The 21779-nt window shown below is 34.6% G+C and overlaps 2 protein-coding genes across 2 annotated transcripts; both read right to left on the bottom strand.

Moving 5' to 3' along the window:
• Positions 1 to 5102: 5102 nt before the first annotated feature.
• Positions 5103 to 5495, bottom strand: LOC116119287 (aspartic proteinase-like). Its single transcript, XM_031405216.1, has 2 exons — positions 5340 to 5495; positions 5103 to 5264 (listed from the first exon to the last, which is right to left on the bottom strand). Exons 1-2 carry the CDS (start codon positions 5493 to 5495, stop codon positions 5121 to 5123), a joined length of 300 nt encoding a protein of 99 aa, XP_031261076.1. The 3' UTR covers positions 5103 to 5120.
• Positions 5496 to 7015: 1520 nt separating this feature from the next.
• LOC116119331 lies at positions 7016 to 12786 on the bottom strand. Its single transcript, XM_031405273.1, has 4 exons — positions 12558 to 12786; positions 11723 to 12220; positions 10975 to 11537; positions 7016 to 7132 (listed from the first exon to the last, which is right to left on the bottom strand). Exons 1-4 carry the CDS (start codon positions 12784 to 12786, stop codon positions 7016 to 7018), a joined length of 1407 nt encoding a protein of 468 aa, XP_031261133.1.
• Positions 12787 to 21779: the final 8993 nt, after the last annotated feature.

Genomic DNA, 21779 nt, shown 5'->3' with positions numbered 1-21779 from the left:
GGAGAAACCAGCCTTGCTATGATTCTATTGAATTTCCTGACTGAAGACTACCAAGTAGTCAAGAATGCCTTACAGTACTCTGGTACTATACCAAACCTTGACCTAATAACAGCAGGACTTAGGGCTAGAGAACTAGAACTGAAAACTCAGAAACAGAATGGCACAAATCTGTTTGTTAAGAGTAGACCTGAACCTAGTCACACTGGCAAAGGAAATCAGAATAATCAGGGGGTTAGAAATAAGAAAAAATGGAAGGGCAGTAACAAGCATAGAGGAGAATCCAGAAAATGTTTCTTTTGTAATAAAACAAGGCATATTAAAAAGAACTGTTTTAAGTGGATTAAAAAGCAAAAACAAGGGAATACTGAGAATAACCTAGCTACTACTAGAAACCTGGTAGAGGAGCCTGAAGTCCTTACTGTGTCAATGAATGACACTTGTGAAGAGTGGGTGTTGGACTCAGGCTGTTCATTTCACATGATCCCTAGGAGAGACTAGTTCCAGGACTTTGAAAATGTTGAAAATGAAACTGTGTACATGGGAAACAATAATGCTTGCAGAGTAAAAGTGGTAGGCACTGTGACTCTAAGGGTTAACACAGGAAAAGTGGTAAAACTAACTAGGGTCAGATACATACCAGAACTTAAAAGAAACTTGATATCCCTAGGCACCTTAGATGAATCAGGATGTTGTTACAAAGCAGAACATGGATGCTTGAACATATATAGGGGTAACAACCTGATACTAACAGGAGAGAAGAGAAATGGCCTTTATATCCTTTGTGGAAATTATTCCCAAAACTATTTTAACTCTGTGATTACTTCTACTAACTTGTCCAATACAGAAAAGTGGCACCTTAGATTAGGTCACATGAGTCAAAGGGGCATGGACATTCTGAAGAATAAAGGGCAGTTTGGAAAGGACAAGACCACTTCCCTTGAATTCTGTGAGAATTGTGTTCTAGGGAAACAGCATAGAAATAGCTTCACGTACCAAAGGGACACACCTAGCAACCAGTCCACTAGAATACATCCACTCTGACCTCTGGGGACCTGGAAAAGTGAAGTCTCATGGAGGAAATAATTACTTCATGTCTTTGGTGGATGACTATAGCCGCAAGGTGTGGGTATACTTGTTGAAAATAAAAGATCAGGCCCTAGCTAGGTTTAAGGATTGGAAAACCTTAGTAGAAAACCAAATGGGAAAAAGGGTGAAGGTTCTCAGAACATACAATGGGCTAGAATTTTGCAATCAAGAATTTGATAAGTTTTGTAGTGACCAAGGGGTTTTAAGACATAGAACAGTGACATATACCCCACAACAGAATGGAGTGGCAGAACGAATGAATAGAACCCTCCTTGATAAGGTTAGGTGCTTGTTAATAACCTCCAAACTCCCCAACTCATTCTGGGGAGAAGCCCTTTCAACAGCTGCTTACCTGGTATCCTCTGTACAATAGGTATGATCTGATAATGCCAAAGAATTTTTTAACCACGTCTGTAGTTCCCTATTGTCTTCCCTTGGAATTCTTCATGAGAGTTCCTGTACATACACTCCACAACAAAACGGGGTAGTTGAACGTAAACATAGGCAATTGTTAGAAGTTGCTTGGGCCTTTAAACACCAAGCCAACCTACCTTTGTCCTTTTGGGGTGAATGTGTGGTCACAGCTACTTACTTAATCAACCGATGCCATCTCATGTGCTGGGTGGTAAAACACCATATGAATACTCTTTCGTAAACCTCCGGATATTAGTCACCTTTGTGTGTTTGGTTGCCTGTGCTATTCAAAAGTTATAGGATCCAATGACAAATTTGGGGCCTGAGTCACACTTTGTATTTTCATGGGCTATCCTATGTTGCAAAAAGGGTACAAGTTGTATGATCTAGTAGCAAAGAAGTTCTTGGTATCACGGGATGTTGTTTTTCATGAGGACATATTTCCTTATCATGGTGCAATTATCAATCCCAGCTCACCTCAAATGACAGCTTCTATGGATGATGTTCCTTCCCCGAGCCCAATCTTTGAGCTCATTCTTGCTTCCCTTGCTCCTGGCACTACAGATTTACCAACAAGTCCTCCATCCACTACTCTCTCAGCAGAAGATACTTCCATTAGCAACATTCCACCATAGTTACAATCCCCTGCCAGAGTTTCTGAACCTCCTCCATGGTAATCCACACTCACCACTTGGCCTCCTATTTGGACAATTGATTATGTTTGCCTCACAATACATATCTCCACAAGCAATCATTATCCAACCTCTAAGTATGTCAGCTATGATAACATTTCTTTGACTTATAGAGTTTGTATCAGTTAGATTTCTGTAGAACGGGAATCTTCTTGTTATTCTTAGACTTTCTCATTCTCACTGGCGTCAAGCTATGGCTAAAGAACTTTATGTTCTCGCCCTCAATCATACATTGGATTTAGTGCAACGTCCAATGCACATAAAACCTACTAGCTGCAAATATGTATATAAGATCAAGCACTGTTCGGATGGCTTCATTAAGAGACATAAAGCTAGACTGGTTGCAAAAGGCTTCACTGAACGTGAAGGATTTAATTATGTTGAAACTTTCTCCCCTGCGGCCAAACATGTTATTGTTCGCACTTTTTTGACAATGGCTTCTATTCGTGACTGAACCTTGCATCAAATGGACGTTCACAATGCATTTCTTCATGGTGATCTCCACAAGAAAATTTATATGGACATTCCTTTGGGACTCAATGACGGGGGAGAATACAATATATTATTTTCGAAAGTCCCTATATGGTTTAAAGCAAGTCTTTCGATATTGGAATTAGACGTTCACTAAAGCTCTCACAAAGCTCGGATTTACTCAATCAAAACATGATTATGCTTTTTTCTCTAGACAATGAGGTACCTCTTTCATTACTCTTATTAGATACGTAGATGACATTCTGATCACAGGAAATGATGAAACAACCATCAAGATCTTAAAAGAGCATCTCAGTAAGCACTTCCGTATCAAAGATCTAGGGGAACCAAAGTACTTCCTTGGAATTGAAATTGCAAGGTCTCCATTAGGAATATCTCTTAGCCAACGGAAATATATATAACTACAACAAAAATGGCTTACGGTAACATGCAAAAAGTGTTACCGTAGGTAATTCGTAGCATTTATAAGGATGCTATGACAACCTATGTTACTAAAAATCAGACATTGATAGCACTTTTTGCATGTTACTAATCATTTCAATAACTATCATAAAATGTTGTTGTTAAGTATATTGTAGCACTTATTTGTAGTTACGAATGATTTTTGGTAACACTCTATAAATGCTATAAATAAGTTTTCTATAACATTTTTAACCTGTTTTAGTTTAATTTTCTTTAACATTATGATAATGTTATAAATAAGTTTTATGTAACATTCTTATCCTGTTACAGTTTAGTTTTCTGTAACATTCTCAAAATGCTATAAATAAGTTTTCTATAACATTCTTAACCTGTTACAGTTTAGTTTAGTTTTCTGTAACATTCTCAAAATGCTATAAATAAGTTTTCTGTAACTTTCTTAAAATGTTACAGTTTAGTTTTCTGTAACATTCTCAAAATGTTATAAAAACGTTTTCTGTAACTTACTTAACTTGTTACAGTTTAGTTTTCTGTAACATCTCAAAATGCTATAGATAAGTTTTTTATAACATTCTTAACCTGTTACAGTTTAGTTTTTTGTAACATTGTTAAAATGCTATAGAAGAGTTTTTAATAACATGTTAAAAGTGCTACCAAAGTATCATTCATTACATTTAGTAAATATTACAAAATTATTTTCCATAACATTTTGAAAGTGTTATCAATGTGTCTATTATAGCATATATAAAATTGTTATAGTTGTTATTTAAATAATACAAATTATAAACAATGATACACTAATTTTCCAAAGAACATTTCATTGATGGTGAACCTTCATATGCAAAAAGTTTGCATATGTGCCTAATAAATAGCCACCCAACATCCTTTACATCCATAAAATCTAATATGCTTCATATATCATATCACATTTTGTAACATATAAACCGTCATATACAAAAAGTTTTATATATGCCTAACAAATATACGCCTGTCATTTTTACATAATTATAATACCTAGATGATTGGAAAATTAACTATGAGCAATAGTTTATACCTTCCAATCATTCAAAAAATTCTAACAACAAAAACCATCATGTATACCGTCTGCCATTCCAAATTGTGCTTTACCAAAAAAGTACTCTTGTATTTTCACAACCTACAAAACCATTAATACAAAAAAATCTTCAATTCCCATGTATATTCTCAAAGATGACAACACATATATATTGTAAATTCAAGAAAAGATCAAGACAAAAACACCCCAAATATTTAATGCAAAAGAAAGAGGAAAAGAACATGTTTAAATCTTCAACTTCACAATCACTAGTTCTAAAAAATGGCACTATGCAAGTTTAAAAGAACGTGTTTAAATATTCAACTTCACAATCACTAGTACAAAAATGCCAACTGCAATTTTACAGTTTGGAAACTGCAGTTTGCAATTTTGCATTGTAGTTTGCAAACTTTAGTTTGTAAAATTGCAGATTGCGGTTTGCAAAATGCAGATTGTAGTTTGCAAAAATGCCAACTGCAAAATGCAAACTACAGTCTGCAATTTTACAAACTGCAGATTGAATATTGCAGTTTGCACACCATCAAGAATCTTTCTTCACTCAATTAAATAACAAAGAACACATTATTATGTTATAGTGCAAAACCTTTAAAATTTTACAACGACAGTAGAGTGACCTACTTAGATGTATTTCATGTCATGCTACACAATTTAAATAAAAACTAAAAAACAAAATATATGCTCACTGTACATTCATGTCACAATTCAGCTACAGATACTATAAAATATAATATATAGGTCATATACACATGATCAGGTATATCTTAGTATATTTACGAAATTGCATCAAGTAAAGCTCTAAAAAATAGAATATGCAACAGACAAAAAAAAAAAAAAAAAAAATCCAATTATTTAAGCTTAACAGTGGATAATCAAGTGATAGATAATAGACTTATGACTAGCATTGCAATCATGACTATTCAATTATTTATATCTCCAATGCCTTAAATATCAGCAGAGCACCATACCTGATCTGGTGAAAGGTGAAACACTTTACCACCAATGGTGAATGACACATTGGGCATGGAAGATAGACTGCTACACTCAACAGTCGATTCTCCATTTGGACTGGGCAGTCGGTCACAAAGCTGCAATATAATCTATGGCATGAGCTTGAAGCAAGGCCACTTTTCCCCTGAATGTGAATAAGAAGGCTAATATACCTGATTCACGTAATCCAAGATTTGTTCTTCTGTCTTATTTCTCTTGAGCTGGTTCTGCATCCACAATATTGTCATCTCACAAGCAGTACACATAATGTCATGCACACCATCAGATGACTTGTCTGTGCTCTTATCTACCACGCTCTCAATGCCCATACTGTAATGCATAGTTGAATTTAATGTACATTAATAACAGATGTAACATAGTAGCTTCCAGAAATAGAACAATCATCACAAACAAGGGTAAAAATATATCATAACTATATTAAAATAGGGGTGAGACTGACCTAACACCTCAAGTGCCATCAAAAGTGCAAAGCCCCATTTGAGAGCAATCTTTTGTGGTTGTGTCTATAAAACAACAGTGATAAAACACCCTTCAACTCATCAAAAGAATTTAAATAAAAAGTGTGGCAGATAACAAAACTGGACGTAGCATGCAATCTAAGCTAAAATTTCACCTAAATGGAAGATTGGAAATGTGTTAAAAAGGTTGCAAAAGGATAATGCAACCAAGCATCAGATTTACCTAAGCTGTCAGTATTTCCAATATGGTTTTTCCATATTGATCAATCATGTCTTGCATTCTTGACTTATAACACCAGAAGCTCCAATGGCATGATTAATTTGTGTAATGACAGTCTAAAAATTCAAAGTCACATAACGATATCAATCTTCTCAGGTAGAAGGAATTCAATTTTATGAAAAATACACAAAGGTTTTTAAATTCTCAATAGCCTAATACTTTTTACATAGGTGACATATCTATCAGACATTGACTTCAAAAACCAACACATTCTATTTTATAGGACACAATTCCAGTAGATACCTTTCACAACATGACTAGAAAAAAGAACTGATGTATTTATCTAAGAAGGAAAAACTTCTAAATCATAGCTAATTCAAAACTCTGAGAGATATGTGTATGTTCATTGACATTTAAATATGATAATGAAATGCTTGCTCACCTATTTGTCTGTTGAGCAAGAACTGCCGTGATTGATATGCCGCTCCTCTGCTTTTTACTATACTATGTATGGTAAAAATCAATCAGCTTCTATTTTGTTTGATGTTTCATTCGACTATTTCACAACGTTTTAGGCACATTATATAGCTTTATAGCTTATAGTGGTTGATAGATGATATTGTATGCAATAATCTTTTCACCTCAGGTTCATGAAATTGCAATGGTGTCAGCAATTTAAGAAGCTTAGAAGGATGACCTTAGAAGTTTCAATGATTACATGATGAAAGTTTTGGAGGTTGGTGTAACATGATAGGCTTTTAGATTATCATTATAACTTTGTTTGTAGTTCTCTCTTCACATGCACTGATACAACTATTATTTTCTATAATTGGAAAATGTTACTTTTCTTATATATTTGCTTAGAAACTAATGAAATTAGAATAATGACCAATAAAAACAAACACTTTGTTTACTTTACCCATTGTAGCTTCTTGCCTCTCTATTTATGGAGCAACATTTAGTTGCATTCCCTCAATCAATTGTTTACTTAATATTTTCTGCCATTGCTGTGTGTATATACATGTTCACATCGATTAATTGATAGTTGCATTCCCTCAATCGATTCTCAATGCATATTATGCAATTTGTAAACAACCAAGAAAAAAGTTTGAATCAGTCACCTTCTATAGAATTCTTTCATTTTTTTCATTTAACATTCCCTCAAATCCAATAGCCAAAACACCCATCCCAACTGGTAGGTTCTCAAAAACTCTAACAACAAAATCTTGTCATCTTCCAGTAACTCAACTTTCGTGGGCTCGAACTCCTGTTTAAAAATCCATTTATTCATTAAAATATCAACATCTAAAACATCACATTTAAAAAAAAAAAAAAACAGAAATTTCAATATCCATGTTAAAGTTGAGTTTGATAGCTGAAAAACCCCAGACAAAACAACCTACAAATCAAAGAAATTTTGAGAAAGAAAAAAGTACAACACTGCTGCACATGAACATGTCGACGAAGTGTCTAATTTCATCTCAAATCTGCCCAAAGAGTGCTTAGCTTGCATTTTCCTGTCTCTTATTCTGGTGATCACAAAAGATGATCTCTAGTATGTCGTCGCTGGCTCAGAATCAAGGGACAGAGTCGTCACCATCTCTCTCTCAGTGCCAAATCAAATCTCAAATATGATCGTAGATCTGTCGACATCAGGGACGATGCACTTGTTTTAATATATCTCAAGTGCCGAAAACTCAGGCGCTTGAAGCTCCAAGCTTGCCGAGAGTTGATCGACCGATGCTGGAATGTTAGTGTTTGCTAATCACAATAAGAAGAAGATAGATTGATTAAACCCTAAAACCTTTTGCCCTAATCGCAATGAGAAGAAGATTGAGAAGAACAAAGCAATTAGATGAATTCCAACAAGAAGCAGATTGCGAAGAAAAGAGCAATTAGATGATTGATTGAGAAGATTTGAGAAGAAGCGCAAAATAGGTTTTTAGCAGCAAGGTTTTGTCACAAAATGGGTAGGAAACCCTTTTTCTAGGTAAACAAACGAGGGTTAACAAAAGAAAAGGCAAACTCTGGAACTCAAATTAAAAAATTGCCTGCGATGTGAATGAGGGTATTAAGTGTTATTTTGCCGGTTAATATTGGGGTATATGTAAAACTTTTGTTCGATCCCTACATGAATGAAAAGTGACAAAATAAACCCAAAATAATATGATTTGACCCCTAAACAATAAAAATGGGACAAAATCAACCTCATTTCATGTTGGCGGGAATGATATTTTTTTTCCCGGTAAATAATTGGGTTTATGGTAATACTTATAAAATGTTACCATATTTTAATTATATGGTAACATTATAAAAAAGCTATTATATTATTAGGTCTATTGTAACACCTTAAAAATGCTACTGTAGTTCCTATATTAGTAACATTTTACAAAAAAAGAGTTACCATTGATATAAAATGTGTTACAAAAAGTTAAAGTGTTATATATGAAAATTGTTATTGTAACATTTTAACATTAAGTGTTACCATAGATAGTCTATAATATCACTTTAAGGAAAAGTGCTACTGTCCAGTGTTACCGTAGGTAATTTTTGTTGTAGTATATATTCTGGAACTTGTACCTGATTCTAGTTTATCGGCATGCAAACCAAGTGTTATTCCTGTCGAGCAAAACTCAAAACTCACTACCCAAGAGTATGATAAAGCAATATCATCCTCACAAGTGGATCCTCCTTTAGAAGATGCATCACATTAACAGAGACTTATGTGACATCTCATCTATCTCACTATGACATGGCCAGATATCAGTTATGTAGTCCACATCCTTAGTCAATTCATGCATGGGCGGAAACAATCTCATATGGATGTAGCAATGAAGGTAATTAAGTATCTAAAGGGATATCCTGGATTAGGACTTCTCTTATCTCAAAATGGAAACCTTGATTTCATAGCCTGCTGTGACTCAGATTGGGGAACATGTCTGATGACGACAAGATCTCTTACCGGGTTTTTGTATAAAACTTGGAGACACGTTAATTTCCTAGAAAATAAAGAAACAATCCACGATATCCCTTTCATCAGCAGAAGCTAAATATCGAGCTATGGCCAAGACTACTTGCAAAATCACTTGGATTTTTGGATTATTGGGAGATCTAAAAGTACAGGTAAAGGGGCCTGTATTTATATTGTGATAATAAGGCAGCAAATGATATTGTAACAAATCCAGTGTTTCATGAAAAAATGAAACATATAGAAATTAACTGTCACTTTGTAAGAGAAAAAAATTAGGAATGAATCATTAAGACCATGCACATTGGTACTGCAGAGCAACCAGCAGATATCTTCACCACCAAACCGCTATGCAGCAAACAACATTCTTATCTACTATGCAAGCATGATATTTATGACATTTATCAACCGCAAGCTTGAGGGGGAGTGTTGAGATATGAAATATATTTGAATTAATGTGTATTTGATTCTTTCCATTGATTATTGATTTTCTCATTCATTGTAAATTTAATGACCGAATTTCATGTGATTGAGAAATCCTGGCATTATTGTTATTGCCTTATTTTGTCACGATGTTTTTGTATAAATAGGGCTATACATGTTGATATAAAATATAAAGAAAATTCTTCTTCTCTCTTGCTCTTGGCATTCTTTGGCATCTCTGCCTCTCTTGCCTTCACTTTATTTTCATTATCTAATAGTTGAAAACCTTAGGAACCTTACAAAAAATGAACCTCAATACCAATTCTTGACCAAACTAAAGAGTCAGTACCAGCATGCATAAACCCAAATATGAATTGTGAGCTTATAATTTTGAACCATGTTAAATTGACATTTCATGTAAAAACTTGAATTAGTAATTAATGATTCAATATTATATTTAGTTCGATAAGTCCATGGAATTTGGATTTTTTTAACTTTTTAATTTTTATCTAGATGAAATGCGAGGATTTGAACTTATAACATTTGACTCTCATATCGTGTTAAGTTTTTAGGTAAAAAAGTAACTTAATGCTGAATTTATCCCAGGCTTACAAATTTAATAACACATTATTAGGCTTACAAATTTGATAACACATTATTAAGTAGGCAACATTCCATTGATTAAAAACACCCAGTGAGATCCTCTTGGAGAAAACATAATGACAAAAAGGAATCAAATTAAAATTAATCCTAGAGGTATGAAAAAGATTCTATAGGATGCTCTTTAATAGAATCGGAAAACTCTATATATGGAACCATTAATTAATGACAAAGAAGTTTTCATTACAGTTGATAAAGTGAAATGATTATTGGAGTATTGGAAATGATATAATTAATACAACTTTATTGGAGTTTTCCAGCCTTTTCCTGGCTTAGTGGAAAACATAAAACGAAATGACAAATATGATAGGTCTCTTAAGAGTTCACTTTGTAAATACCAAAATAGAAATAATGGAAAAGTTACTGATACAGTGCTAATAATAGGGATGAAATTTGATCTATGGTGATTATAAGCTAAGAAAAAGCTTGAGACGAAAGCTAGCATCATGGTTGCTATAGATATGCAAAGAGTTAAGAGCCCAAACACCAACCGAAGTGGTAATAATGAGAGGAACTCTTTTTCTACATATCGTGCAGTAAGGATGGACAAATATATTAGTATTGAAATCAAAGAGAAGGATAATGCCATTGCTTCTGACACAGCAAACATCCGAAACACGACGTTTCTCCAATGAGTAGGTAGTCCTTCTTCGTCATTGTTACCACCTGGCACGCTAAAGATTGCTGCAAAAACTACCGTAGCAATGATTGTTGCAACAAGCATACATTGGGTAGCTGTGTTCCTCATCCATTCTTCTCCTTTTCTCAACAAGTTTGCATGCTCAATGGTGAACAACTCTCGAGGTGTTTTGTCCTGTCTATTCTTCATCTCTCGATGTGAGGGTTGTACGAGCAATTCAACTTCCTATATTATTAACATGCATCGTTTGACAAAAGTTGCAAGCAGGTTAATTTTTTAAAAGATGAAAAAAAAATCGCATTAAAGGTTAACCATAATAATAATAACAATAACAGTAATAATAATAACATAGAAATTATTAGCAAATCATTTTAATCAGAACGACAACAAAAATAATAAAAATGAATGAGAAAACTACCTTAAAGATTATCAACTCTTGCTGCATTTCAAAAGCTGCGCCAGGCACACTGCTTGCTTGTTTTGTATCTGGATATTTTGCCGCTAGATGTAATATGCTATTTTCTTCAAAATCCTTATAGCTTGCAACAAGTTGCTTGTTGAAACCAATCTCATATATCAGATCAAATACATTGGTATGACGGTGTATAATAGCAATATGAAATATAGTTCGCTTATTTTCATCTTTAAGATGAACCAAATCAGGAAAAAGGCGAATGAGTTCAGCTAAAAATTTATAGTTACCCAAACGAGCTGCATCAAAGAGTAAACTTTTATTCCTATAGAAGTAATCCCAAACTTTCTCATCTTTTTTTAATATTTTTTCCCAAAGATTTTCCACTAACTTAACAGCTTGATCTGATAAATCTAGGCCTGTTTCTTCATCTTTGATAGTTTGGTCCAGCAAATGCAAGGGCGTTTGAGCCAACCGAAGCAAGGCTGTCATCGTAGTTTTGTCAACCATATAGCAAGCTCCAGCTAGTTCATTTTCTTGATCATCTTCTAGCAATTTCAATGCGAGACCTGAGAAATTCACCCAAATTAATATGTTCAGAAAGCTCATAATTCTCAGAAGACTTGGATCATATGTAATTTGCCCACTTACTTGAATTATTCTTGATCATAATAAATAGTATATATTATATAGATATAGCTGAAATATACAATTAAAATCTAGCTGGAATATTAATAAGTAAACAAATACATACCGTACAAAGTACTATCGATGCTTGCGTAAAATATAGCATTTCTTTGCCGTTTCAATTCTTCTTGGGCTTCGGTATGCCTTTTCATTTTATCGTATAAAAATAGTGCAGTTTCCCTTTGTCCAAACAAAGTAGCTAAATAGAGTGGTGTCATATCTTTACCGCCTCGAATTGTCAGAAGACTTTGATCCTTTTTCAGCATTGCCTGAGCAATTTCCTTACTTCCAGCCATAGCAGCGTAACAGAAGGCAGTGTTGCATTTTTTGTTTTGGAACTTGAGGTAGTCCATTTGTTCCTCTTCAATCAATTTAATCGCCTCCTCTACAAACTGAGTTTGTTTTGCCCCTGCTGCTATATGGAAAACTGTTTCATGTTCCTCTGTGATAGCGGCACCTAATAACTTACGATTATGTCTCATCAAACCAATTATATCCTCAGCCACATTTCCTTCTAGAGCAGCCTTTCGAATGGCCAACAATAACCAGTGCTTATCTCTCCTTTCTTCACAAACAAAAACAATTTGGTTAAATCTTAACTCGATTTATACAGAATCGGTCAACTAATGCTGAAAGGATTTTTCAAAAATAAGGTACCAGCCAGTACAAACATCAGAAGACTATGAACGTTAACGTAAACAATGCATATTCTAAATTAGATTGACATAAGACATATAAAATTAATCTTACGACTCTTAATATAGAACGAATTTCATAAAAGAAAAAATATATCTGGGTGATACTATAGAAAATCTTATCCTTAAATACTACAATATAGGCAATTTTTGTACGTCATCTATGTCTATGTAAGCTTATTGTATGTAAATATAAAAGGAGCTTACCAGAAAGGAGATCAACAATAGGAGGCCACTTAATCATGTTGATATTTTCTGAACTATATAATGAATCAGATCTTGAGGAAGTTTCACTGTTCATGACTTGTTCCGAACGAGATGATGGCCCTGATCCAGCTGAAGTATCACTCTGATTCATATTTTGTTCAAGCGGAGCAACATCTACTATTGCATGTTCCAGTGATGCAGGAGCCGAATTTCGACGTCTTGTCTCCATATCCTTTAATTTTTTTTTTAAATGCAAACAAGCGCATGTTAACGAGTTTACTAGCTAAGAAAACATAAAAAATTTTCATTTTAACATTTATTAGGGTTAATAATTAAAAATTTGTTGTCAAAAAACTCGGATGAAAGCATGCATAGAACAATTGAGACACTACACGGAATTTTCAATATCTAAAATGCATGAAAATTCTAAAAGATCCATACCTCAACAGAGGAAATGATTCCCAGCAGAAAGTTGGAAGTGTTGGTCAACAAATGAAATTTCAGAAGACTAATCTTGACTACAATGTACAAAACACGATCCCATGCTATAGGATTATATCCAAAAATGGGTTTATATAAAGTAGATAGTGTCCTAATGCAAGGTCAAGTACGTATAACAAATTAATTAAAGAAAAAAATTTATATAATATGCATGGAGATTGTCTTTTCCGTTAATTAACTTTATAATGCGAGAATCTTGTAGTTTTTTGCTTAATTAATTAATGAAGTTGGTAGTGAGGCTTCTTTCAATATCTTTTATATTTGTATATAATATTTATAAAAGACAAATAGCCAGGTGGGCACATTGGAGTGGTTATTAAATTAACATTATAATGCAGAGAATCTTGTAGTTTTTTGCTTAATTAATTAATGAAGTTGGTAGTGAGGCTTCTTTGCATGTCTTTTATATTTGTATATAATATTTATAAAAGACAAATAGCCAGATGGGCATATTGGAGTGGTTGTTAAATTAACTTTATAATGCAGAGAATCTTGTGGTTTTTTGCTTAATTAATTAATGATGTTGGCAGTGAGGCTTCTTTCAATATATTTAATATTTGTATATAATATTCATAAAAGACAAATAGCCAGGTGGGCATATTGGAGTGGTTATTATGGTGGTAAATAAATTATGTTGGTAAACATTTTAACTGGAGCAATAATTGGACAGCAGGCCAACAAATCAATTTATTTTAATTTGAAAAATGACTTGATATATGAAATTAAGTAATTCAGCGAGGCCTTCAGAGAAATTACCAAGAAATTTCGCAAATGTAATTGATAAATTAACATATATTTATTAAATGTATTACATCATACGTTTAAATATTTTATCTAAATATTTTTCCAATAAACTCCTACCAATTATGACGCCAGTAATTAATCAATAGCTTAGAGAAAAATATTATCTAAGAATAAATTACCATATTTTAATCCTTCAAACAAACGAACTACAGTCAATAATTTTTTTTGTTCTTTCATAAAAAGTATCTTTTATTGATGGAAAATAAAGATTACCCTTAACAAGGTAGGAAGTGAGTCCAACTACAAAGATAATATATAAAGGTAAAGTCTAGAGCTAAGTGAAACGACAGACAGCATAATTACAACGATCATATAAAAATAGAGACTGAATTTGTAGAGGAGGTTCATGCCTCCATTGAAGAGTTGAAAATTGAAGTCTCATGTTTGCTAAGGTCTCAGCCATTCTATTACCCTCCCGAAAGCAATCCGAAACATGTATTCTCATATGCTGCATGGAGTTTGGTAGACAGGGTTGAACAGACATTGAACAACAGAAGATGAGTCACTCTCCAGCCAATTAATTGCTATTATTTAGGTGATAAATAATTTTTACTTAAAAACTATTTTACTAAGTCCAATTTTAATTCGAAAGGCTTTAAAACATAAACATCCTTCCGGTTTAGTTTAAGTGACAATTAGACCCTAATGTTTAAACAAGTGGAATTAAAAGTCTAAATATTATAACATCTAGTGACATTTTAACCCATTTTCAAAGGAATCTAGATAACATATTGACATTTAATTTTTTTTCTCAAATTAAAAAAAAAAAAAAATCTATTTATATCGTTTCTTGATTCAGACCATTACTTTCTCTTAAATTTGTTTAACTCTTGGTCTCACTATTGAAAGACTTAAAGATAGACCAATACAATTGTTTATTTTGCATGGAATCAGTTCTTATCTATTCAAGATTTGTTATAAATTAAATAAATAAATATATAAACTATTGAGAGCAGAGTTGACATTTTATTTTGTTTAATTTCAACTACTCATAAAATTTTCATGTTCATTATCACTGGGTATGGAAGACTAGAAATCACAAAAAGGAAGAAAATGCCAATTACAGATAGACACAGCCCTAATCAATCAATAATTTTCCAAAACCAAAATATATATAGATAAATTGTTAATATCTTATCTGAATAAAACAAAGTAAATTCGTGAGTACTGCTGGGCCGTAATTGGAGATATAAAATGGCTCAGCTGTGTTGTTGTTTAACTAAATACAAGGCACGGATTGATTATTAACGAAAACACGCCAAAGAAAAATCATTTGAAAGCATTCGTTATTTAAAGAACATTTAGTTGAAAAATTGCTCTAAAATCACGCAGAGTAAAGCTACTAAATAAATGATCAAACTATATATCTCCAAGGCAAAGGAGAAAGATGACGAATAAATAAAAACTAAAATCAATCAATTAGCCATGCAAGCAAGCTACAACTTAAGCAAACTCATGCAAGTTTTTAAGTCATTTTACGATAATCAAATTAGTTAGAGCGAGTTGGCTTTTGGCGCCAGTTTCCCTTTCAACACTTTGCGTCCTCTCTAACTAACTGCAAGTTGCAGCTCAAGTGGCAGTGCAAGTTGCAGATCAGATGGCACAGGAAGACAGCTGAAGAACAAGTTTCAACGGAGAAGATTGTGCAAAAGTTCAAGTATTTTTTGTATAAATTGTAATCATAGTCAAGGTTCTGTGTGTGGAAAATTTTCTTATAAAAAGGAATAAAAAAACGTAGTTCCTATACTCTTTTTCTGTGGTTTTCTTTTTCTTTATGTTCTTCTATCTTTTCATGGTATTAGAGCACGCCGACAGATGTCAATGGCAGATCCTAAAGCATCCTTTTCTTCAGCTTCAGTTGTACGCGAAAAAATAACAAACTCCATTTCAACCTCACCTTTAAGCAATATGCTTTCAACTATTTCAGTAAAACTAGGAGAAAGAAACTATGCATACTGGAAATCTCAGATGCTTCCAGCCTTGAAAGCTTATGATCTGGAAGGTTTTGTTACAGGTGAAAAATCTTGTCCCTCATCCTTTATTCTTGTTGATGAATCTAAAAGAGAAATTATTTTTGAACATGTAATATGGAAGAAAGTTGATCAGTTCTTGTTTGGTCGTTTAAATTCATCAATATTAGAAACAATGTTTCAACATGTAGCAAACTGTGAAACTGCATATGATATATGGCATACCTTAGAGATGCACTTTCTTACTGATTCTAAGGCTAGAGTGTTGCATTTACGAAATCAATTACAAACAACTAGGAAAGATAACTCAAGTATAAACGATTATGTGCTAAAGCTGAAAGAAATTGCTGGCTCTTTAACCACTAGTGGCGTAACTGTTAGTGATGAAGAGTACTGCTCTACATTCTTGATGGTCTTGGCTTTGAATATGATGCCATGGTTGCCACCTTAACATCAAGAAGCAGCAAGGTATCCTTATAGGAAGCGCAGTTTCTACTGCACAAGCACGAAATGAGTTTAGAAAAGAAACATTCAGCTTACTTAGGCTTTCATGAAGCAACGGCTTTTCTTGCTCACAAACAATCTGCTCCTCTGCCTAAAAATGTACTAATGAACAATGATTCAACAAATGCCTCAAGATTCACAATCTCTACCTCCACATCAAGATGAATACAAGAATGCCTATAACAGCACTCAGTAGTTTCAAACCTTCAATCCAGCATTTGGCAGGGGCAAAGGTAGAGGATGAATTTTTTACAAACCACGACTGATTTATCTATTATGTGGAAAGCCAGGTCATATGGCTCTTCATTGCTATCATCATTTTGACACAAATTTTCAAGGACATCAAAACCACAGACCTCAGTTTGGCATGCACAACAGCAGTCCACACAACATGTAAGTCCTGCACAGGCCTACTTTGCAAATACAACAGGTTCATATGCTCCTTATGCACACTGCAGTCTTTTCCTCTGACTCCACCAATGATTCCTCATCAAATGTAGTTTCAAAATACTTCGCATCTGAATCAATCTTCTCCTCATAACCTGAATCAATATGCTGCAATACCTTCCCCTGTTGGAAATCAGAAAAGTCCAACTACAACACCACTTAAAGTGACTGATCCTACTTGGTTCATTGACTTTGGAGCCACTCATCATATCACGTCAGATCCTCAACATCTTCCTTACAAAAATCAATATACAAGATCAGATTCTCTTCAGGTTGGCAACGGTCAATGCCTTGAAATCTCACACAAAGGTTTGGCCTTTATCTCTTCTTCTTGTGTAAATAAATCCTTGCAACTTAGAAATATACTCTATGTTCCTCAAGTTACCAAGAATCTCCTTAGTATTTCCAAAATTACAAGAGATAATCATGTGGTAGTTGAATTCTCTGCTGATGAATGTGTTTTTAGGACAAGCTAACTCAGGAGGTCCTGCTTAGAGGGACTATGCACAATGGTCTCTACCATCTTACCATTCCTTTAGATTCTGTCGAAAATAAACAAGCCATAAGTTTAGCATTGGCTTCTGCTCAATTTCCAAATTCCACGAGTAAAAACTCAATGGTTTCTTCTCAGCATCAGTCCTTGGTTCACAACTCTTCAACAATTTATGTTACTCCTTCTGATTGCTTTAGTGTTTTACCTTCAGATTCTGATATTGTGTATAATCCAACAAATAGTTTGGTCACTTGTACTTCACCTAGTATGCCTAAAAATAAAGTTGTACAAACTGATCCTACACAAGAAGGGGATTTGTGGCACCGCAAACTTGGTCACCCTCATGTATTTGCTCTTAATTCTCTTATTTCACATTTGAATGTAAAGAATCACTTTATCAATAAAGTTAAGTTCTATGAAGCATGTCAGTATGGTAAACTCTACCAGAATTCTTTTCCGACATCAACTTCTCAAACAAGCCAACCTTTTGAACTTGTTTTTGCCAATGTATGGGGTCCTGCACTTGTTACTTCAGCCACTGGATTCAAGTATTATCAGATATTTTTTGATGATTACGCATGCTACTCTTGGATTCATCCTCTAAAACTGAAATATGAGGTACATAATATTGTTTAACAATTTGTTGCATTAGTGGCTCAGCAATTTGATGGCAAGATCAAGACCTTCCAATTAGATTGGGGAGGTAAATTTTGTCTGCTTGCTGTATATTTTGCTCAGCAAGGTATTCATTTCAAGTATCCTTGCCCTCATATCCATCAACGAAATAGAAATGTTAAGCGAAAACATCGCCATGTGATAAAAGTAGGATTAAAGTTGTTAGCTCAAGCCTCTTTGCCACTTAAGTACTAGTGGTTTGCCTTTCACACTATTGTGTATCTAATTAATCGTCTTCCCTCTGCAGCTACATCCAATAACTCACCTTTTCAAATGCTTTTCCATAAAGTTTTAGACTATAAAGCTATTCGTACCTTTGGATGTCAATGTTTTCCTTTCCTTAGACCTTATCAACAACATAAATTTTCTTTTCATTCAGAGCAGTGTGTTCTATTGGGTTATAGTTCTCATCACAAGGGTTATCTCTATCTCAATCCTCATGGCAAAGTTTACACGGTTCAGATTGTCAAGTTCAATGAGCAACTATTTCCTTTTGCCCATGGTTTTTCACTTACCAATTCTGATTTGTCTACTAATGTTGACCTTCCTTTTTCATCTCAGGCCTAGAAAATTCCTCATATATCATTGTTATATCAAGCTTTGTCTCAAAATACCTCAGCTTCTTCATCACCTTCCTCTAATATAGAGCCATCTGCCCATGACACTCCTATTGTGTCCTCCTTACTGTCAGCTATTTCCTCCTCTCCAAGACCACCTGTACCATGTTTGGAAGTTGACATTCGAGCCTACAACATTCTCTCTCAGCCCTCCCATATTCCTACACTCAATGTCCATCCTATGATTACTCGCAGGAAAGCTGCTGCTCTTATCAGTCATGTTCTTCTTGACTTTCATGCAACCACTTCCTCAACTCCCCTTATCCCTAAACACACAGCCATAGTTTCTGTTCCCTCACTTTCCTTTGAGATTCATAGAGAACCCTCATCAGTCACTACTGCCTTACACAATCCACTTTGGTTCTAGGCCATGAATGCTAAGTTTACTACACTACAAAATAATCACACCTGGACTTTAGCTCTTTACATTGATGACATGACTTTAGTTGGCCATAAATGGGTTTTCAAGGTCAAGTTAAATGCTGATGGCAATCTCCAGCGTTACAAAGCATGACTTGTGGCTAAGGGTTTTCATCAAACCCCCGGTGTTGGTTTTTCAGAAACCTTCTCTCTGGTTGTTAAGGCATCCACCATTAGAGTCATCATATGCTTAGCTATGCACAATATGTGGGAGGTCCAACAAATAGACGTAAATAACGCCTTTCTCAATGGCGAACTTACTAAAGCCGTCTTTATGACACAACCTGAGGGATTTGTTGACCAATCTAAACTCCCCGTGTTTTCCGATTGCACAAAGCCTTATACGGCTTAAAACAAGCCCTAGGGCCTAGTTCGATAGGCTTAAAATTGTGTTGTTGAGCAAAGGGTTTTAGAACTCCACTTCTGATTCTAGTCTCTTTTATCTTATTCAAGATGCCATGATAGTTTATATTCTTGTTTATGTTGACGATATACTATTAATTGGCAATAACCCCTCCTTCATTCACTCTATAGTGTCAACTTTAGATGCTCAATTTGGTCTGAAGATTCTCGGACCTGTTCATTATTTTTTGGGCATCTCTGTTGTTCATACTTCCTATGGGTTAAAACTTAATTAGGCCAAGTATGCTCAAGAGATTCTCTCCAAATTTTGAATAACAGACTGCAATCCATGTGCCACCCTTATGGTTCTTTGTTCCAAGCTGCACTTTGAGGATGGTTCTCTCTTTAAACAACCTTCTCTCTATAGAAGTCTCACTGGTGCTCTGCAATATCTTACCATGACTAGGCCTGACCTCTCCTTTGTTGTGAATAAACTTAGCCCATTCGTCAAAGCTCCAACTATCACTTATCAGCAGGATTGCAAACGTGTTCTCTGGTATGTCAAAGGTACAATCACTCATGGTCTAACCTTTCATCGCAGTTCCTCTCTTTAACTTGAGGCTATACGAACGCCGATTAGGCTAGCAATCTGTCTAATCGCTAGTCTACCAGTGGGTACTATCTTTTCCTTGGTTCTAACTTGATACAGTAGGGCTATAGAAAGCAACAATTCATTGCTCTATCTTCTACTGAGGCTGAATACCGAGCTTTAGCTGAGGCCTCTACTAAAGTTGCTTGGCTTTAGAATCTATTCCAGGAGCTTCACATTTCTATTATAGGTTTGCCTGTCCTCTGGTGTGACAACACTAGTGTCGGTGCCCTTGCATCCAATCTGGTTTTCCATGCTCATACAAAGCACAATGAAATCGATGTCCATTTTGTACATGAAATGGTTCAGTCTAAATGCCTTGTGCTGCAGTATGTTGCTTTACCAAGCCTCTCTCTGGCTCTCGGTTTCAGACTCTTCGTGATCATCTTCATGTGTTTAGCTCTTCCTCTGCTCTTCAGCTTGAGGGATGATCTCAAGGACAAGCTTCACCGCCTAAGGAAACTCTAAACACAAATGATAAAAACACACACTAGTAGTAAAGATTTAGGGAGGTTTAGGGACGACATACAAGTTTTGCAGAAGAATTTTTTTTGTTTTTGCTTAAGTTTTGCTTGAGGGATGATGTTAACGATGTTAGCCATGCAAGCAAGCTGCAACTTAAGCAAACTCATGTAGGTTTTTAAGTCATTTTACAATAATCAAATTAGTTACAGCAAGTTAGCTTTTGGTGCCAATTTCCCTTTCAACACTTTGCATGCTCTCTAACTAACTGCAAGTTGCAACTCAAGTGGCAGTGCAAGTTGCAGATTGAATGGCACAAGATGACAACTGAAGAACAAGTTTCAACGGAGAAGATTGTGTAAAAGTTCAAGTATTTTTTGTATAAATTTTAATCATAGTCAAGGTTCTGTGTGTGGAAAATTTTCTTATAAAAAGGAATATAAAAACGTAGTTCCTAACTTCCTATATTCTGTTTTTCTGTGGTTTTCTTTTTCTTTACTTTTCTTCTATCTTTTCACCAACCATCACTTTCGGTAAAAGAGTTCAGAAACTTCGTAGACATTAAGGCTTTTAACGCATTGATATTATTTTTATGCATCATACGCGGTGAGGTTTTCATATTTCTTAGTCATGCAATCAAAGTATTATACGAAGGTCAACCAACACCAATTGCATTTTCCTATCATTCATTATCATTGAATGTGTGTTTATTAACTTTATTTTTTTATTAATCCATTTAATCATATTCTGATATATCACTTTGTGTGAAAAACTTTGTATAGAGTTTTTGTAAGTGTAATATTATTCATCCCTTAAACATAACAAGGTAGATAATGAATGTCATAGAAGCATGAAGGCATAAAATAAGATAAAACTTAATTAAATAAATTGTTCCGAAGAGAAATGGAAGATGCTTATAAAGAAGGATTAAGACAACAATTTTGTGGTTATATCTGGTAAATTTTTAGATAGGAATGAGAAGGATTCAATTTTCATTTTGTAGTGACTTGGTGCAGCATCCCTTCCTGAAAGAAAATAAAATAAGAGACATAATAATCAAATTAAGATTTTTATGTGTGCCTCCATAGATAAAGGATAAACTAATTAAACCTATTGAACCGGGTCAACCTGAACAAGGTTTCTGTAGACGTAAAAATCTACCTGTGCGGAAAGTGGGGTCTGATCCCGCGAGGTTGAGGCCACTAGCGATCTGTTGCACCTACACACGTAGAGAAATACACGCGTGAAGCGAACGGGAAACACCAGGGTGGTGTTTGCCGTAGGCACTCCGACGCTCAAGTCAGCAAGGCTGAAAGGCTAATATAGTGAGGGCTAGGG

The sequence above is a fragment of the Pistacia vera genome, unplaced genomic scaffold (genome assembly GCF_008641045.1).
Source record: "Pistacia vera cultivar Batoury unplaced genomic scaffold, PisVer_v2 Contig880, whole genome shotgun sequence".
NCBI classification, from domain to species: domain Eukaryota; kingdom Viridiplantae; phylum Streptophyta; class Magnoliopsida; order Sapindales; family Anacardiaceae; genus Pistacia; species Pistacia vera.
The sequence above is the reverse complement of the archived record's forward strand: the minus strand, read 5'-3'. Positions and strand labels throughout refer to the sequence as shown.

Bases quoted from the DNA above. Each gene is read 5' to 3' on its own strand.
- LOC116119331 (XM_031405273.1), bottom strand. From the start codon at position 12,786: ATGGAGACAAGACGTCGAAATTCGGCTCCTGCATCACTGGAACATGCA. The intron at 12,221-12,557 runs GTAAGCTCCTTT...TTGTTTGTGAAG, and splicing joins TATTGTTGATCTCCTTTCTG to AAAGGAGAGATAAGCACTGG. The intron at 7,133-10,974 runs GTAGTTTTCTCA...ATTTTTAAACAG, and splicing joins AAGAGTTGATAATCTTTAAG to GAGTTCGAGCCCACGAAAGT.
- LOC116119287 (XM_031405216.1), bottom strand. From the start codon at position 5,495: ATGGGCATTGAGAGCGTGGTAGATAAGAGCACAGACAAGTCATCTGAT. The intron at 5,265-5,339 runs GTATATTAGCCT...ATTATATTGCAG, and splicing joins TCTTGGATTACGTGAATCAG to CTTTGTGACCGACTGCCCAG.